General features: G+C 57.1%; 1 protein-coding gene across 1 annotated transcript in view; it reads left to right on the forward strand.

Moving 5' to 3' along the window:
• LOC112122754 overlaps window positions 1-17,194 on the forward strand; it is a 37,637-nt gene that overhangs the window by 449 nt on the left and 19,994 nt on the right. The window contains exons 2-8 of the mRNA XM_026653886.1: window positions 1,116-1,235; window positions 8,097-8,178; window positions 8,569-8,715; window positions 12,166-12,237; window positions 13,321-13,641; window positions 14,258-14,344; window positions 15,892-15,999. Coding sequence (XP_026509671.1) covers window positions 1,116-1,235; window positions 8,097-8,178; window positions 8,569-8,715; window positions 12,166-12,237; window positions 13,321-13,641; window positions 14,258-14,344; window positions 15,892-15,999 — 937 coding nt within the window. The remainder of the gene's footprint in view (window positions 1-1,115; window positions 1,236-8,096; window positions 8,179-8,568; window positions 8,716-12,165; window positions 12,238-13,320; window positions 13,642-14,257; window positions 14,345-15,891; window positions 16,000-17,194) is intronic.

Here is a 17,194-nt window from a genome sequence, read left to right on the forward strand (position 1 = left end):
TGGGACGACTCCCATTGACCCCAGGCTAGTTTGGATCAGGCCCCAAGTCCTGGCCTGACCTAGCCAGTCCTGGCTGGTGTCTGCACTGCAGATGGGCTCGGGTGTAGACGTGGGGCTGACTCCCTGCTCCATTCCTGGGGAAGCGGCAGGGGACTTTGGGGGCACAGATGGCCCCAACCAATCCAGCACCGTGGGGTCTGTTGTTGTTGGGCCCCTCCCTGCTCCTGCGCATGTCCCTGGTTGTTCCTGCCTGGGGGATGATTGGGGGAATCCCCAGCGACAGAGGATCAGAAAGAGCCCGAAGCAGCCAAGGACTGGGACTAGCTGCTGTGATACAGCTGGGTGGGGGAACTGATCTTAGGCAAACGCGCCAGAGGGAGCGCCAAGGGTAGGGTGACCAGATGTCCCGGTTTATAGGGACAGTCCCGATGTTTGGGGCTTTGTCTTATAGGCACCAGTTACCCCCCACCCCCTGTCCTGATTTTTCACACTTGCTGTCTGGTCACCCTGTCCAAGGGGGGCTGTAGCACAGCAGTGATGTACAAACACCGTGTCCTGAGCCAGACTCGCCTGGTGCCATTAGTTACTGCCATGGGGTAGGCGTGTCTCTTGGCAAACCTGCCCTCAGCCTGGGCAACGTGAGGGGAGGGATAGATCTTGCTTCACCCCCTGGGGTACGTTCCCCTCCCGTTGACCCTTGTACCCAGGTGGAAGGGGCTGAGTGTGATAAAGGGGCCTGGTTCTGGCTGGGGGAGGAGCCCTGGAGCAGGCCTTGCAGAAGGCTGCAGTGGGGGTTAGGGGGCAAGGCACAAGGCCATGCAGCGGTCGGGGGCGGACATGGCATATGGGGCAGAGCCGCAGCATGCAGCACCATGGGGAACCCCGGCAGTGCTGCCACTCGCAGGACAGCCTGCCAAGATACCATTGCATAGCCAGGGCCCCACGGCTCTGCCGTTCTGCAGCCCATACCTGGGAGGGCTCAAAGGCGGCTGAAAGCCACGGGGCCACCCCAGGCAGCACAGCCTCTGGCTGCCCAGCACGACGGGGGTGGGGGCCCTGGTGACTGTAAAGAGCCACCTGAGCATGCCCCCGGGTTTGTCCTGTTTGCCCTTCAGAGGCGGCACTTTGAGAAGAGTGACGGGGAGATCCCCAGCTCCTTTGAGCAGCGCGTCCATGTTATGCTGCACCGGATCGGGGTCACCAAAGTCCTGTCGTCCGAGGGGAAGAAGAAGCAGGTGAGAGGAGAAAGAGACACACACACACGTACCCTTCCCTCACCCTTCCCCCTGCCCCACTAAGTGTTCCTCGCCTACAGGTGAAGAGTCAGCATTGCATGGACTAGCCAGCAGGAAGGTGCAGCTCGGAACCCAGCCCCCCCCAGCCTTATTGCTGACCCCCCCATTTACATGAGGGGAATGGGCCCCCAATAAGCAAAGAGCACCAGCATGCCGAACCCTTCCCATCCCACTGTTAGAATTAAACTACAGCAGACTGGCCACGTGCTCAGAGTACTGCAATGGCCTGGCATGTGTGAGAGTACACCGCTGCCTTCTACTGGATGCAATCGGAACAACAGCTGTGTGACATAGGCCCTCCACTGCCAACAGCTAGTGGTGATTCTCCATTAGCTGAGATGGCCGGCAAGCAGTGAGTTCTGTGCCCTCTGTCGTGACGTGGTCACATGCAGTGTAGGGGTAGCTGTTTGCTACAGTGTACTCTCTTCTCAGTGCACAAGCATAACCCGCCCATTCACCATTTGTGAAAACAAAAGTGTGGGGAGACTGAGGAAGGGATGTGCCAGCAGTGTGACAATTGCTCCAGCTGGCAAAATAATCTAGTGATCCTTTCTGGTCTGAGACCCTTGTGAGACGAGCCCGTTAACTGAGCAGGAAATCTCCCAGAGCGTGGTGTGTTCCAGGCAGCCATGAACTCACTGCTTCAGATAGTAGGTTATTTGACAGAGCAGTCGCTCCATGGCAAACCCGTGGCACGTTAGCAGATGGGGATGTTGATACAGCAGAACTGTCTGTAGAACTGATACAGCAACAGCTTTTGGGACCTCATCTAATGCAGAGAGCGGGTAAAGCGTTTGCCATGGAACGAATAACCTTGATGGCTGGTTGTGAGGCTTTGGGGGTTCACCCAGCCCAGTGAGGGGCTGCGTCACCACCTGCCCTGGAGCCCTGGGTATCTGCACTGGGAAGCTTTGGCTCAGAGCCCCACCACCAGCAGCATGCTCACAGCACAATGGTGTCACCTTGGCTTCCACCAGCCTGGGCGCTCTTTGCAGGGTGACCCCAACAGCCCCTCCAGTCCCAAGTGCCCCCCAAACTGACTCCCCTGAAGTGGCCCATCCCTCTGACTGGACATTCTGTCACGGACTCACAGGACTTGTGCTCTCTCTCGGCTCCGTACGGTCCCTGGGAGGAACCCCCTTCAGTGCGACAGCCCTTCTCGGGGGTCCACTCTCTCTCAGGGGTTAAGCCGTAGGCCCCTCCACCTCCTGGAACCCCACCTCTCTGAGCCTTCAGCACGCCTGTCTCTCGCCATGGGCCCCCCGGGCCACCACATCCAGAGGGAATAATGCAACCCCCATCCTGAGACTGGAGTGACTCTCAGCCAGTGTAAAACAGGAGAGTTTATTGAGCATCTGAGCCCAGCACAGGAAACTCTCCGGGCCTTCAGGCCTGGCCTCCCTCAGCACAGCACATCTAGGTCTCTCCAGCCTCGAGGGGGACTCTGGCTGCTCTCTGCTCCCAGCCGGGCATCTGATATCACCATCCCCCCAAGTCCTGCGTCTGTCCTTTGTCTTCTGTCCCAGGTAAACAGGCTGCCTGGGTCTCCTCTCCTCTTAGCCTCTCCTCTCATCCGCCCTTTGTTTTCCCTCTGGCTGGAACCAGCTGGTCAGGTCACAGGGGTCCTCCCTCCACAGCCCATTGTCCTCCCACTGGCCAGAACCAGCTGTGACTCCCAAGTGGGGCCTCCCAGTCACCAGGTCACCAGTCGCTGGGGTATCCATTCTCCAGGCCGTTTGCTGGCCCTCTGTAACAAACAACGCCCTCTCCCACCACCTCGTTAAACCAGTAACACCCAGGGAAATGGAGTCCCACGCCCTCTGCATGCAAACCGTTGGAAACAAGAAAACTCCCTGCTTTGTCACACACTCACAGAGCTAATCCCAAGCTCGCTGCCTCCAAAGAGCCAGTGCACACACCAGCTTGGTAGCTCAGCTGGAGTTACATGCTCAGCCTGGAGATGGCGTGTAATCAAACGAATACGTGTGTTAACAGAGACCCTAGAAGGAAGTGATTTCTGGCTACGAAAGGGTTACAAACAAAACAGAACACTCTTTCTAGGATCTAAAACTGAATTCAGTAAGATGTAGCTTTGCCTAACATTGTTTCTTCCTTACCCCAAGTTGTCAGCATTCTCCAGTGTGACGGGCTTTTCCAGCCAGGACCCAGCCCTCACAGACTCCAAGGACTGGTTTCTTTGTTCCCTCAGGAGATGAATGACTTGAACGTCCCTTTGCCCCGGCTCCTATTACCCCATTGTCTCTGTTTCAAGAGCCAGGATGGCTTCTTGGGGTGCAGACTCCAGCCCGTCATGATCATTAAGCAGTCCTCTCCCCCACTTGCTCGCTTTGTTTACCTTCTATGTGAATGTACCTTTCATTGTTCTCTGTGATCAAGCTGGTCAGACAAGTAAATCCCCCTTCCTTTTGTCTAGGGCGAGTTGGGCTTTCTGAACATATTCCCAGCCTCCATCTCTAACCCTTTGTACGCAGCCTGTCCATACATTGCGCAGTGATTATCAGGACCAGCGTGTCACCAGTCTGTGTATGAGACTTTACATGCCACCTTTTAGGTACAGTTGATGACGACAGTGTGCTGGGCAATGAGTGGGTCAGGCCTGATGTGTCACGCTATGGTGTGCCCTTTGCCACTGAGGGGTCTGGGGGTCACGCCTGTGTTTAACATACATGGCTAGCGGCTCCAGGTGAGTGAGGTGATATGTGGCTTGAAGCAGGGCTTGTTAGAGGAGAACTCCTGTGAGCTCTTTATTTAGAGAATCGAGGGGCAGTTTGAGAATCTACCAGGACTCCACAATCTTGCTTTGTTGTAATGCAGCTGCCCTGATTTTCAGCAATATCCTCTCATTTTGCAAGCACAAATAATTGTGTTTCGCCGCTGCTGATGGCAGGCGTCCAGGTGGATAGCTGAGTGCTGCCTTTTACGTGTGTGGTTTGTTATGGGCATGGGTTACCGAGGGAGGTGGTGGAAGCTCCTTCCTTAGAGGTTTTTAAGGCCCGGCTTGACAAAGCCCTGGCTGGGATGATTTAGTTGGGGATTGGTCCTGCTTTGAGCAGGGGGTGGGACTAGATGACCTCCTGAGGTCCCTTCCAACCCTGATATTCTATGATTCGATGACTCTATGATCTGTGGGCACAAATTAAGAGGCTGTGTTGCAACTTTGCCCTGTGAAAATCTGCAATGCCATGTGCCGCTATTGACAAGGAGGGTGCCAGCCTACAGGCTTGCCTTGAAAGGCCACAGGGGCCAAGAGCAAAAGGTGAATGGAAGCCCTCAGAGCCAGGGGAGCTCTGGGGACTCAGCATTGTGTTGGCTTAATGCATTTTTCCCCACCTCGTCCATGAATATTTCAAACGCTGCTGGGAACGGCAGGGGATTGTGGGAACAGCTCTCCCTGCCTCCCTCTGGAATTGAGAGAAGCCCTTCATTAAGCATCTGCATTGCTGCTCCTCATTAGCACCACGTATGTACGTGTTGGTCAGCCCTGTAGGGGATGGAGTGGGGCTGCTCGCTGCAGTCATGGGGGGGGGGTGCTCTTTGGGCAGAGAGGGTGTCTCCCTGTGTGCTTGGGCAGCATCCAGCATGGTGAGCCCACTGGGGACCCGCGGGTGCTGCCCCCATCTACATGTCAATGGCAGGTCAGCAGCATGTCCTGACACCGCCCACAAGCAGCAAGAATTAGTGCATCTTGTGCAGGTTCAGTGAGGCAGATTCACACCAGACCTGCTCTCTGCACTGGCTTCCCATAGGAAAAAGAATCCGATTTGCGGTTTCAGTCCTTATCTTCGAGTGGTCCATGCCCAGGGTATCCACTAACATTGTGGGATGAAGATGTCACAGTCAACAGCCCTGCTCCTCAGGCACAGTGGAACTCTCTGCCACAAGGCTGAAGCTCGTCTATGCGGGAGGCAGAACTTTCTCGGGCCTGGTCCTGGAACTCCCCCAGGAGCTAAGGGTCATCACAAACCTCCCCACCTTCTGCTCCCGTGCCAGCCATGTTTCTTAACCTTGCCTTCGCCAGCATACACACAGAGCAACATAGAACTTCAAAATAGCCCTACTGAAACAAGACCCTCCATGGTGCACCTGCCCCAGGCACAGGCTGGGTGAACGAACATGGGACCGCTCATAGTCATGTTGCTAGATGCACTACTGGAAGGTGCTCAGGTACCCCTGTGTAGAATGGTGAATGCTGTTCTGCATATGACGCTTAGGAAACACACGTTTGATCGGCCTAGGACCAGCAAATAGAAGTGACTAGTCAGATCTCTGTCCTGGAGCCCATCTAGACCTGTCTGCTGTGGTGTCACGTCTTTGTCTAACCCCTGTATGTGCCCAGGATTTTCCTGAGTCCTTAGAGCAACAGCAGGTCGTCCTGCTAGCTAACTGCCTCCGATGGCTGGCCTCCTCTCTATTATGGCAGCACAGCCATGGTCATGCTGAGATCATGTATGAATGCCACTGGTGCCATGCCGACTGCCTCAATCACATGCAGGTTCAGCCCTCAGCCTCCTGGCACGTTGGCAGCATGGCCTGTGGCTGGGGAGAGGTTGGGCAACCCTGACTTCTCATGAGCTGATGATCTGCTGCAGAGCTGGAGGGGCAGGGAGCAGCAGGGGCTACTCTTCCCTCCTTTGCTGTGTGCCCAGGGGGAGGCAGGCCCTGGCGTCGGTTGCTTGAATGTTCCCGAAGGCTGATCTTTCCGGATGCTTGATTCCTAATCAACTGCCTTTCTGTAGCGTTACCTGTACCTCCCCAAGAGCTGCCCCTGCGTTTTCGCTAGGGAATTCCCTCTTTGGGAGCATTGGTATTGCCCTTGGGTCTGAAGGCCTCATTATATAGCATGGGCTGCCGCAGGGCCAGTGCCCATATAGTGGATGGTCCCACGAGAACACACCCTAGCAGCCAACGCTGGGAAAGGCTAGTCCATGCCAGCACCCAGGGCAGAATTGTTCCCTGCGGTCCATTCTCCTGGGCTTTGCGCTGCCCAGTTCTAGATGACTCAAGCAATGGAATTTCCACCTCTCCCCGTAGAGACCATTTCGCAGTTTGTTTTTCCTTTGCTCCATCTCATGCCTTCACTCTCTGCAGTGCCCCCTTAGCCAGCCCACGAACTCCTCTACTGTCACGGGGCCTGATTCAGAGCCGGCGGAAAGAATCCCGTTGACATGAGTGGGTCCCCGCTGTAGAAATGCCTCTCGTGCCCTCCCACTCACAGCTCTGGTCACTGACTTTACAGTGATGGTTGATCCTTCACCTTGCCTCCTTCCTCACTCCCCTTTCCTGGCTGCTTAGCTCTTTGGGATTGCCTGGTGGTGCGACTGAGGCCAGTATTCTCAGAGCAGCCTCACCGGTGTCCCGTACTTTCAGACTGTCGCCTCCCTGCTCCCGGGCGGCGATGCCCCTGCACTGGGTTTTGATGTTACCCTGAGCACATTGGAAATCTGCCTCTGTCCACAGTCACTGCCAGTGCATTAGCCTGTCCCCCCACCGGGGGTTGGACTGCACTGGCCCAGACTGGCCTCTATTTCCTACTTGTGTTTCTAACCCCTCTCAATCCCTCCGCACTATTTCGGCCCTATCCCAGTGTAGTGTTGTCCACAGGTGTCATTGATGGTAGCACTTCCCCCGTCTCAGTGCCTTGCGCTGAGCACCATCCTCCTCCGGTGCTCTTCTCCACGCCTCTCTGACGTCACTTTCGAGTAAGCACTCGCCAGGTGATGCAGCCAACTCTCCTGAATAGCCCAGTTGTACCAGCTCCGCCGCACTCCCTTCCACCACTGGGGGCGCTCAGCACCTCTCACGGGCCGGCCTCCGATGGGTGCTCAGGGCGTGTTGCCCTGTAACAAATGCATGTTCCCGAGGCACCCTTGCTGTGAGAGCTGCCCAGGCAGCCTGCTCCCGTCAGTTGCTTTATTTCATTTACAGCTGCCAGCCTCTAGGACAGGGAGCTGCTGTTCCAGCCATGGCTCATTTACCCTCTGGGTGCTCATACATTCGTGCGCTGGCCCCAGGCCACAACCCGCCCTGCTAGCTCTGAGCCAGGTCTGTACCTTCAGACCCCATCTCCTCCTGTCCCCCAGGCAGCACTGGGAGCAGGGCTGCTCACCCAGCAGCAACCCTTGGAAGCGCGTGTGAGATCTTTGCCCTGGTCCCTCGCTGGAAGAGGCTAGCTTTGTAATGGTCAGTTACGTTTTCCAAGCCTGCTGCGTGTCCGGGGGAGCCGCTGACCCGTCCATGCTGCAGGGGGCTTGCGTGCGGTCTGGGCCCATGGAGGCAGCATCATCTCTGGGCTCTCCCAGAGGCCTCCTTAGAGCTGCTGTAATTCCAGGGTTTGCACAGTGGGCGTCCAGCTGATTTGTCTCTCTCCCAGTGGCCCTAGAGCTCCAGTCCATAGCTGCCAGTGCGGAGAGGAAGTTACGGAATCCCCCACTGCACACGAGGGCCCTGGCAGTGGGGCTGGTTGAAGGTCAGAATTCCCCTCCCACCCGCTACTGAAACGGCCTGGCCTTCCATTTGGTCTAGATCCCAAGCCTCTGTCCCAGGAGAACCAGGGTTCCCGAGGGTCGCTGTGACTCTGTGAGGGACACTAGATATACGGGTATTCAAGGAGAGTGGAGTCTGGGTGGCAGGAGAGATGATTGTCATCAGCCTTTATCAATGGCAAGTTCTCGCCATGTGCCCAGTGCCCAGGACTCTGCTGGAGAGTGGGTGAGCTCTCCCGGCACTGCCAGCCCGGCCCGCTGCCGTCAGGGGGTGTGGCCATGTTCCTGACTTCCCTAGCCGTGTTGGGGCTCGGAGAGGAAGCTCTTCCCAGAGCCTGGCCCTTCCCAGCAGGGAATCCCGGGAAGCCTGCTGGGCAAGCGTGAGACAGCCAATGGCCACAACAGTAGCTAGCTCCCCAGCAGGGCTCCCTGGAAAGTCGCCTCGGCCGCTGGGCCAGATGCTTACACCCAGACTGAGTGGAGTCGGGGGAGGCCGTGGCTGGGTGGAGGGTTTGGCTTCTTCCGTCCCTACAACATTTCAGGTGAAGATCATGGAAATGAGCTGCTGGGGAATGTTCCCCCAGGTCCCGTCCGGGTTGCATCCCCAGGCTCAGGCAGGATGGTTTCCTAGGGCGGGTTTGCTGATGCTTTGGCCAGTTTAGTTGGAAATGTCCCAACCGGTGTTGTGTCCAGGAAGTCTCTGCTACAGTCATGGGGGATTTCCTTCCCGTTCAGCCTCAGCTGTCCCTGTCTTCATTTCCTCCCTGTAGTTCAGCCTCCGGTTAGCAGCATCAGCAGTTCCAGGCGCCCTCGTGCGGGAGGGGACGTTTTAGCAGGAGGTTCTGCCCGTGATGGGGTTTTCTTTCCGTTTGTTTTGCAGAGTAAAGAAGGAGAGATCAAAAAAGCTGGTTCAGATGGTAAGTGACATTGGATGCATCCTATCTCTTGCCAGTCTTTATCAGGGCAGTTGGGTCTCAGGCCAGGCTGGAGGAGCTCAGAGCAGGTGTCAGGGCCCAGAAGGTCTCTGGCAGGGCTTGGTGCAGATTGATGCTAGGCACGCCACAAAAACCACCCATTAAAAACATATGCAAGCAGCATTTCCCGCCCTGGGGAAGAGCTGCCGTTATTTGCCTTGCCCGGAATTGCAAGCCCTTTTCCCTGCGAGGTCTTGGCCAGTTGAATATCCTAGGGCCAGCCCCATCATTCATTCCTGAATGTCCCACTGACCTGGTCTGCACTGGGATGTTGTCCCCAAAGTTGCCTCCCTTGCTCCAGTCACTGCTACGCTGGAGGGGGCAGTGGCGGCAGCAGCAGCGGGAATGCTAGGATAGGCAGTGGTGTGGTAACCCCCGTGGTGGGTAGCCCTCCTCTAAGACAACATGGTGCTTCAAACAGCAGTGGCTGCCGACGCTAGCGCCCTGGGGAGCTGCACAGCGGAGCAGCAGAGATGAAATGGGGGAGATCCCTTCTGTAAGGGCTACTCCTGCCAGCTTTGCCGGGACGCTGTGCTCTCCAATCCCAGCACAGAAGCAGGCTGGGTCCATAGGTGATTCCTCTACCAATCCTCAGGGGTCTGGCAATTCCTGTAGAGGTCTAGGCTTACTCCTCGCTGGAGTCGGCCTGTGGAGGGCCGGGCAGATCAGCTCTCCAGCTGGAGACAGGCAGGAATTCCCCCTTCTCTGCAATAGGCCGGGGGCATTCCGGGGGAGGGGTTCCACGTCTGACATCTCCAGTACTGGCCAGAGCCAGCGTGGCAGACTCTGGGCCCAGGCAACACAAATTTGGATTCAAAACTCCCTTTTTTTTTTACTTTTTTTTTTTAATGATTCCAAACGCTTTTGTGTTGGTCAAAAAGGCATTTTCCACCTCGAACCAGTCAGATAGAAAAGTGACCAGCTCTCTGGCGAATTGTGTCCTGGGGCTCAGAATTTACAAACAGCTGGAAAGGGCGTGAGATCCTGCAGGCCTGCTGCCAGCTAAGGGCCAGAGCCTGCTCCCCTAAAGCCAGGGGCAGAACTCCTCTTGACCTGCCCAGCAACAGGAGCAGTCAGTTCACCCCCCCGAGCCTCAGTTCCCCAACTTCAAACTGGAGCTAATGATACTGAGCTCCTGTGTAAACACGCCTTGAAAGCAAATGCTGAAAAGTGCCAGAGAAGAGCCGTGCCCGGCCATGTGTGTAACTTTGTGCCCAGCCTTGGGGTCCGTGGGGGGCAATCCCAATGTGCCAGTCCCTATGGCATTCCCAGGGGAAGAAGCACACACCTGCTAGCTCAACATTCCCAAACTGAGCAGCTGGTAACTCCCCTGGTGCAGGAGGAGGCAAGATCCCACATAAAAATACGCAGGCAAATTGAAAAGTAGCCCGTCCGCCAGAGGCGGGAGGGGTCATACGCTGCACTCCAGCCGTGCCAGCCGGGCGGGGGGAAATCCCTGGCTCTGCACCAAGGCCTGATGGCAGGAGTCTGAACTACCTGCTAGGAGAGCGTGCAGCCAGGTGTGACCACGTCGTCACATGGAGCTGTGCTGTCGCTGCACCAGTCGACTGGCCCGTGTGGACACACTTACACCAGCGGAAGGCTTGGGTTTGGTGTGGCTCTTCCAAGTGACATAAACTAAACCAGCAAAAAGGCCCCTTACACCAGCCTGTCCCCCCGTGGGGGCGGTTAGCCTGTGTAACTGGAGTGGTTTAAAGGCACTGTGTAGTATAATGCCCGTGTAAAGGCCCAGTGCAGGCCTCAGCCGAGCTGTGAGGCGCTAGCGGAGGGCCAGCTCCCCGCTCCCCGTAGTGGGTCCAGTGCCTGATCACACATCACACCCCTGAGCGCACAGTTCCAACCAAAGCCAGCGAGCACGGGGCTGCTCAGTGCTTCTGAAAACCAGGTCCCACGTTTCCCTCCCCCACCACAGTATTTAAGGTCAATGTTTCCCTGGAGCTAGGTAAACCCATTCCTCAGTTATCCCCTCTGCACTCAGGCTCCCGGGCTGACTCTCCAGGGGATCTGGCACCTGAGCGCTCCTAGCGGCAGCGTGGCTGTGGAGCTGGGTTATTGGGGGCCAGCCCCCTGGCTCTTGCTAAGACATAGGGCAAGGTTGGAAGGGAGAGGTTTGCAGTCCATGGAGGGTTTAAGGTGCAGTTCTGCTTTTAGCAGTGCCTGTGTTTGAAAACTCTCAAAGCTCTTCCTTACAGCCCAGATCTGCTCCCCCAGGTCCCAGTCCCAGCTGCTGTGTCTAAGGCAGTGACTCAAACTTTTGTACTGGTGACCCCTTTCCTAAAGCAAGCCTCTCAGTGCCACCCCCCCTTATAAATTAAAAACACCTTTTATATATTTAACACCATTATAAATGCTGGAGGCAAAGCGGGGTTTGGGGTAAGGGAAAGTGGGGGGGTCAGCTTTTGTGGCCTGCATCATGCGGGAGGTCAGACTAGATGACCATATTGGTCCCTTCTGACCTTAAAGTCTATGGGTGGAGGTTGACAGCTCGCGACCCCCCCCCATGTAATAACCTCATGACCCCGAGGGGCCCCAACCCCCAGTTTGAGAACCCCTGCTCTAAGGGCTTGTTTACAAGGGACGTTAGTGAGCAGCAAGCTAAGGTGTGTCCGCGAGGGATGGGGGGGGTCAGCTCACTGTAGTGGGGAGTAGCTAGTGGCTGTCTAGTGATTCCAGATCTTGCTGCATCCCAACTTCTCATATAGCCAAGTGCTAAGATTACTTGTGTCAGCCCAGCCACGGGAGGGGGCGCTGGAGGTGATTTCCTTTCATGGAGCAAGAATAGAATTATTTGCTACCCTGCAGTTACCTCCTTGCAAATCCACTGACAACCAGAGGGGAGGTGCGGGGGGGTTGTGTGGACGAGGAGTAGGGGGCGCTGCAGGATCTTTAGTACTGGGACCAATGTGTGAGAGGCAAGAGCCTGGCTTGGCTCACATTTAGGGTTGCCAACTCTGACTGAAGCTATTCTGGGAGATTTTTTTCCCCCAACATGACAATGTCATTTTCTTAAAATATCCCATTAAAATCTCCCGGGTTGCTTTCAATAGGCCGATGCCGATTCCGGGAGACTCGGGGCCAAACCTGGAGGGTTGGCAACCCTACTCACATCCCCGGGGAGCCTGCAGGGCTGGCAGCAAAGGGACCCTCACGTCTTACCTATACACAGAGCCTGCTGGCTGCGGGGCCCTGGGGGCCATTAAGCACAGAGCCCATTTCTAGAGGCCCTGTCAGAGCAGGGCCGTCAGTTGCTTTCAGCCCAGCGGCTTCACAGATCCTTCCTTGGGCTCAACCCCACAAGTGCGTGGGGGGGGGGGGCAGGAGAGAGCTGAGCTTTCAGTGCTGCTCCCTGAATGCGGATGTTTGTGTTTCCAGGAGACATCATGGACAGCTCGGCGGGCTCCCCTCCCCTCGTCTTGAAATCTCGCACACACTCCATGTCCACAGGTAGGTCTCTCCTCGCGGGCGCCTTCTGGCGGTGGGTGGGAGCGGCCATGGGCACAGGCACGGGGTCCTCCAGGGGAGGGCTGTGTGGGCCGAGCAGGGGCAGCACGCTCAGTGCCAGCCGTCCCACTGGGAGCACCAGACGGGGGGTGGGGGGGAGCCTGCCCTGCCGGGCGCAGACAGGTGACAACGTGACCCGCTCTGCCAGGACAGGCTGGAAGCCCAGACTTGCTCCTGTCACACACAGCTATCTGGGGCTGTACCCCCAGCTCCCACATGCTGGGGGATGAGAGGCTAAAGCCACCCTTTGGAAAATAGGGTCCCCCCATTGCTCCTCCCAGCCATGCACCGTGGGGTTGTGTGTGGACCGCAGCCCAGCCCTACAGGACATGCCCAGCCACATTTGTTGGGGGCACTCGGCTGATTGCCCCTAGGCCAGAGCACTTAGCTTGTGGCTGGGGGTTGGTGGCTGCCCCGTGGGGATGCCTTCTCTGCCTCCGTATCCCCCTCACAGACCAATGTGGCTGCATTGATGGTGGATGAAACCCAGGAAGGCCATTTCACCCATCACTAGCACTAGAGGCCACAATATTGAAATCTCTCTTCCCAGGAAAGAGAAGTTAAAGAACAGGTCCTGTGTAAAACAGGCCCGTGAGACGCCAGTGAGGGCAGTGGGGGTGTGCAGGCAGGACTGGGCCCTTCTCTTGGCAAGCGCAGCCCGTGCGTGGAGCGTGCGCTGCCGTCACGCTGGGCAGAGCAGGGGCTATAGTGACTTTCAATGGTGACTGGGTGCTAGAAAGGGAGCTGTGCTTTCCACGGGCTCGAGGCAGCTGCAGCCCCTCAGGAAGAATCCCGCACTGGTTCGTACAGGCTGGCTGGAGCTGGCACGCCCCCAGGCTCCTCCTGGAGGAGTGTATTCCTCCGACGGGTCGCGAGGGGTAGTGCTTTGAAGATGTGAGGCTGGTATTACTGGGACAACAGCCTGTACTACAGCCAGGGCAAGGAAAGCAGAGCCTGCCTCCCTCTGCTGACCCACTGAGCCAGGAGTGGGGCCAACTTACGTCTCTCCCTTGCTTTCCCATTCAGACCCGTCTGCGCGAAGCGGCCCTGCCGACACAGCGGGCCGAGCTGCGGCCGAGCCCAGCCGCGGGCCCAGCGACGTGCGGCGCTCCTGGAAGGCCCTGGGGAAGCAGCTGAATGCCGAGCTCAAGGGCAAGTGTTCTGAACTCCATTCTTCCCCCAGGCGCTCCTTTGTCCTTCAAGAGCAGAGCAGCCCCCCGGAGCAGCAGGTCCGAGAGAGCTGGAGCAGCAGCTTGCCCAGGACCGGGAGGGTCACGCCTGCCCCTGCCCCAAGGAGAATCAGCAACGCAGGCGCTAGCAGGGACAGCGTCGATGCAATCGCTGCAGGTACGGGGCGTGGGGGCGGTGAAGCAGAGACGTCCGGGGGGCTCAGTGAAGAATGGAATTCTGCCTGCGTTGAGGGCCCGAGTCTAGAAGTTCAGGGAGTAGGAACTGGCTGGGGTGCCAGAGCAGGTAGCGCCATCCTGGGATTTTCCTGTGTCCTGCCTGCCCTAAGCAGAGCCCGAGGCAGTGTGGGACCGAGCAAGCCTTTGGACAGCTGTGGGGTGAATTAAAAAGTACGTGGTTCTAGTGTCTGAGTTCTAGCTCTTGGGGTTCTAGATCCTGACCGCGGCACAGAGCTGAGGGCTCCCCGGTGGTGCCCTGCCGCAGGCCCGGCTCAGGAGAGCTCTGCTCCCTCTGGCTCCACTCCCGCTCACTTGGTAAACACAACCCGAGATGTCGGCACATGGACACCCAGCTGTGTCCAGTAGCCAGCGGGAAGGGGCGGACACAGGGCTGGGACATGCAGTGTGGGGGAGGCACAGGGTGGCTGACAGAGGGGCGGAGCATGTCTGCACCAGCAGAGGGGAAGCCTACGCACAAAGGCGCGTGAGTGCTGGGTGAGTTTGGTGAGGAGGGAGGTGCCTGTGCTGGGAGTTCCTGTCTCAGCCCGGCATTCCAGCTGGTCCCTGGCTGACTTGTGACTGGGCCCCACAGTGGGTCTGTGGCCCGTCCTGCTCTGCTTTCAGCCAGTGCTTCCCGCAGGCAGGTAACAATCACTGTTCTTGTTCCAGCTGAGCAGGCAAATGACTTTCCAGCAATAACGGCCCCTGTAAATTCTTCCCTCGGCGTGTCCGTGGGAGTTGCACCACCACCAAATTGGATCCAGATTCTTCCTGGTCACGGTTCTCTTCTCCCATCGACCTGCCAAGAGGCAGGATGGCCTGTGGGCTTGAGCACTCCTCTTTCCCTGCACCCCTGTCCCCTGGGCTGTGTCTGGTTCTCTCACTTGTGCCAGGCCTCGGGTCGGCCAAGGACAGAGCCCCGTAACTAAAAAGGGACAAGGTTGCACCTTGCTCCTGCCCCTAACTCCCCCCCCTCCCCCCCCCGCCATTCTAACAGTGCCACGCAGTGCCTCCAGGCTGCTGTGCTCTGGGGCCTGTAGCAGTAACCCCCCAGTGCAGAGACAGCTCGAGCAATGGTAGTGAGGTTGACAGAAGCAGTCGCTCATCAACCCCACTGTCTCTCTCCTAGGAGTAGGGCAGCAGAGCTGTGTCGCTCACACATGCAGATTGTTCTCAGCCCTGAGCCAGGTGGCTCTCGTGACCTACATTTTAAGCGCAGACCAGGCCCCAAAGTGTGCTACTCTGGCCTCCTGAGCCAGAAACGCTTCACCAGCCGGTGCATCTTGCCTCAGCGTCAGCATAGAAACACGGGCGTTCAGTGCTGCTCTGGGCTGCTGGGTTTGGTGTGGCATCGGGTGCTCAGTTAATAAGGAGAATGCTGGGTTTGGTGACTGCTGGCCCATCAGCCGCAGCCTGGAAGCAGAGAGTCCAGGTCCCTAGTGATACCCAGGCCAGCAGTGTCTCTGCAAAGGGCTAACGGACTGGCCCCCGGCAAACAATTCTGGAGCTGCACAAGTCCCGATAGACTCTAGCTCCCTCTGCTGGGGCTGGGCGGGCATAAAAACAGCAACCCCTTCTTGTAGGCCCTGTCCACGCACGGTGCTGGCACTGGTTGCAGTAACGCTGGATATAGGCCAGGCCCTGTGTGGCCACTTCTACTCCTGTTAAGTGAAGTTAGGTAAATGAACCTGAAACCTGATTTACTGGGTGCCAGTTGTGTGTGTAGAGCAGCTGCTGGGCCCTACAGGCAGCAGGGCTGGGCTCGGTCCCTGGCTGTACATGGAGTAGACTAGAGTCACGTGTTGCCAGCGGGGGCAGTCCAAACCCGTTCGCAGTGGGTGCATGGGGACTGGCTGGCTCGGGGCCGTGTCCTGGCTGTTTCTCCCTTTGCATCGGTCCCAGAAAGGCCTCAGCAGCAGCCCTGCCAGCTGGATTCAGTTCTGGTTTGCACGCATTGGAGTGGGCGGGTTCCCTAGTTGCTCCCACCCATGCACAGGGGCAGCTTGTTCATGCAGCTGGAGCGGGCTCAGAGGGGGTTGTTTGTGGCACAGCAAAAGGAAAGCCAGGCTGCCATGTTAGCGTGACCCAGGCGCTGAATCCCCCGGAGGGGGGACTGGAAGCAGCAGAGTGACCTAGCAAGCTCCACTAGAGGCAGCTGCTTCTCTGTGACAGTGTCTCCTCTTCTTTTCAGACAACTGCCTGAAACCCAAGCCTCGTTTGAAAAACGTGGCCACCAGGCGCGCCATTTCCGTTCACGAAGAACAGCTCAGGGAGCAGGGCTGCACGGCCGCTCTGGAGAGTAAGTGTGGGGAGCGCCCTGGGGCCTGAGCTCTTCCCGACGCAGGTGTGTCCAGGGCGTGCGAGCACCACCTGTGAGCTGCTGCTCGGTCGGCTCCCTACATGAGCGCAGGACAAGAAGCAATGGGCTTAAATTGCAGCAAGGGTGGTTTAGGTTGGACATTATTCCAGTGCTTAACCACCCTGACAGAAATTGCCTGGGGAGGTTGGGGAATCTCCATCATTGGAGATTTTTTAAGAGCAGGTTAGACAAACACTGTCAGGGATGGTCTAGATAATATTCAGTCCTGCCAGGAGTGCAGGGGACTGGACTAGACGACCTCTCGAGGTCCCTTCCAGGCCTACGAGTCTATGGTTCTGACCTGGTGTAATTCCTGTGCACCTAAATGAAACACTCCTGAACTGGCAGAGGCATGCTGGGCCTGAAACAGAAGGGGCTGATTTTCCCACTGGGTAGCAGTGCACATGGGTACCTAGCTGTGCGAATGCAAACTAGAGTAGCTGTGTGCCTCACGGACCTGCGGAGCATGCACTTGAGAGTCATTATGGCAGCAGAGCTGCTCCCTAAGTGTGTGTGCCTGTGTGCCCTGAGCCAGTATCCCCCCGGAGCAAACAGCTCTGAAACCTGTGCGTTTAAAAAAAGCAAGTCACTCAGCTGAGCTAAGAAACGTGCCAGACCAGGTCCCCAGCCTAGGGGATGTTTCACTCACGCCCAGCACAGGGGTTAGGGATGCTGTGGACTGCGGCACAGCAGCGACACTCACTTGGTTTGTAAGTGCGCTCTGAAACCTTGCGTGTGTAACCCATGTGCCTAATAGGGAGATATCTCTTTAAGAGACCCACTGGGGGGAGGTAGGAGTGAGCTGTGTCTGGGTCATTATTATTTTTTTTCCAGTCAGGAGCATTTCCTTTATTTACATATAGAAAACATTTCCCCCAAGCATCACTGTTGCTAGGCAGATTAAGCACTCCAAATCCAGAAGCTTCTGGAATTGGGTGTGTAGTTTTGGGTCTGCTCCCATAGGTTCCCTGTTGCTCGGGTCACACTCCCTGAGGGTGAGCAATTTGTAACCTTTGGGTGGGCTAGAGTTCACTTCATTACCCTTCTCCAGTGCCTACAAAACCCCCAACTCCCACAGAAAGTAGCTGGAGACCCAGAGTTCAGTCTCTAATAGGGTTACCATATTTCAACAATC

This window comes from Terrapene carolina, unplaced genomic scaffold (assembly GCF_002925995.2).
Source record: "Terrapene carolina triunguis isolate 2854851 unplaced genomic scaffold, T_m_triunguis-2.0 Scaffold167, whole genome shotgun sequence".
NCBI lineage: Eukaryota > Metazoa > Chordata > Testudines > Emydidae > Terrapene > Terrapene triunguis.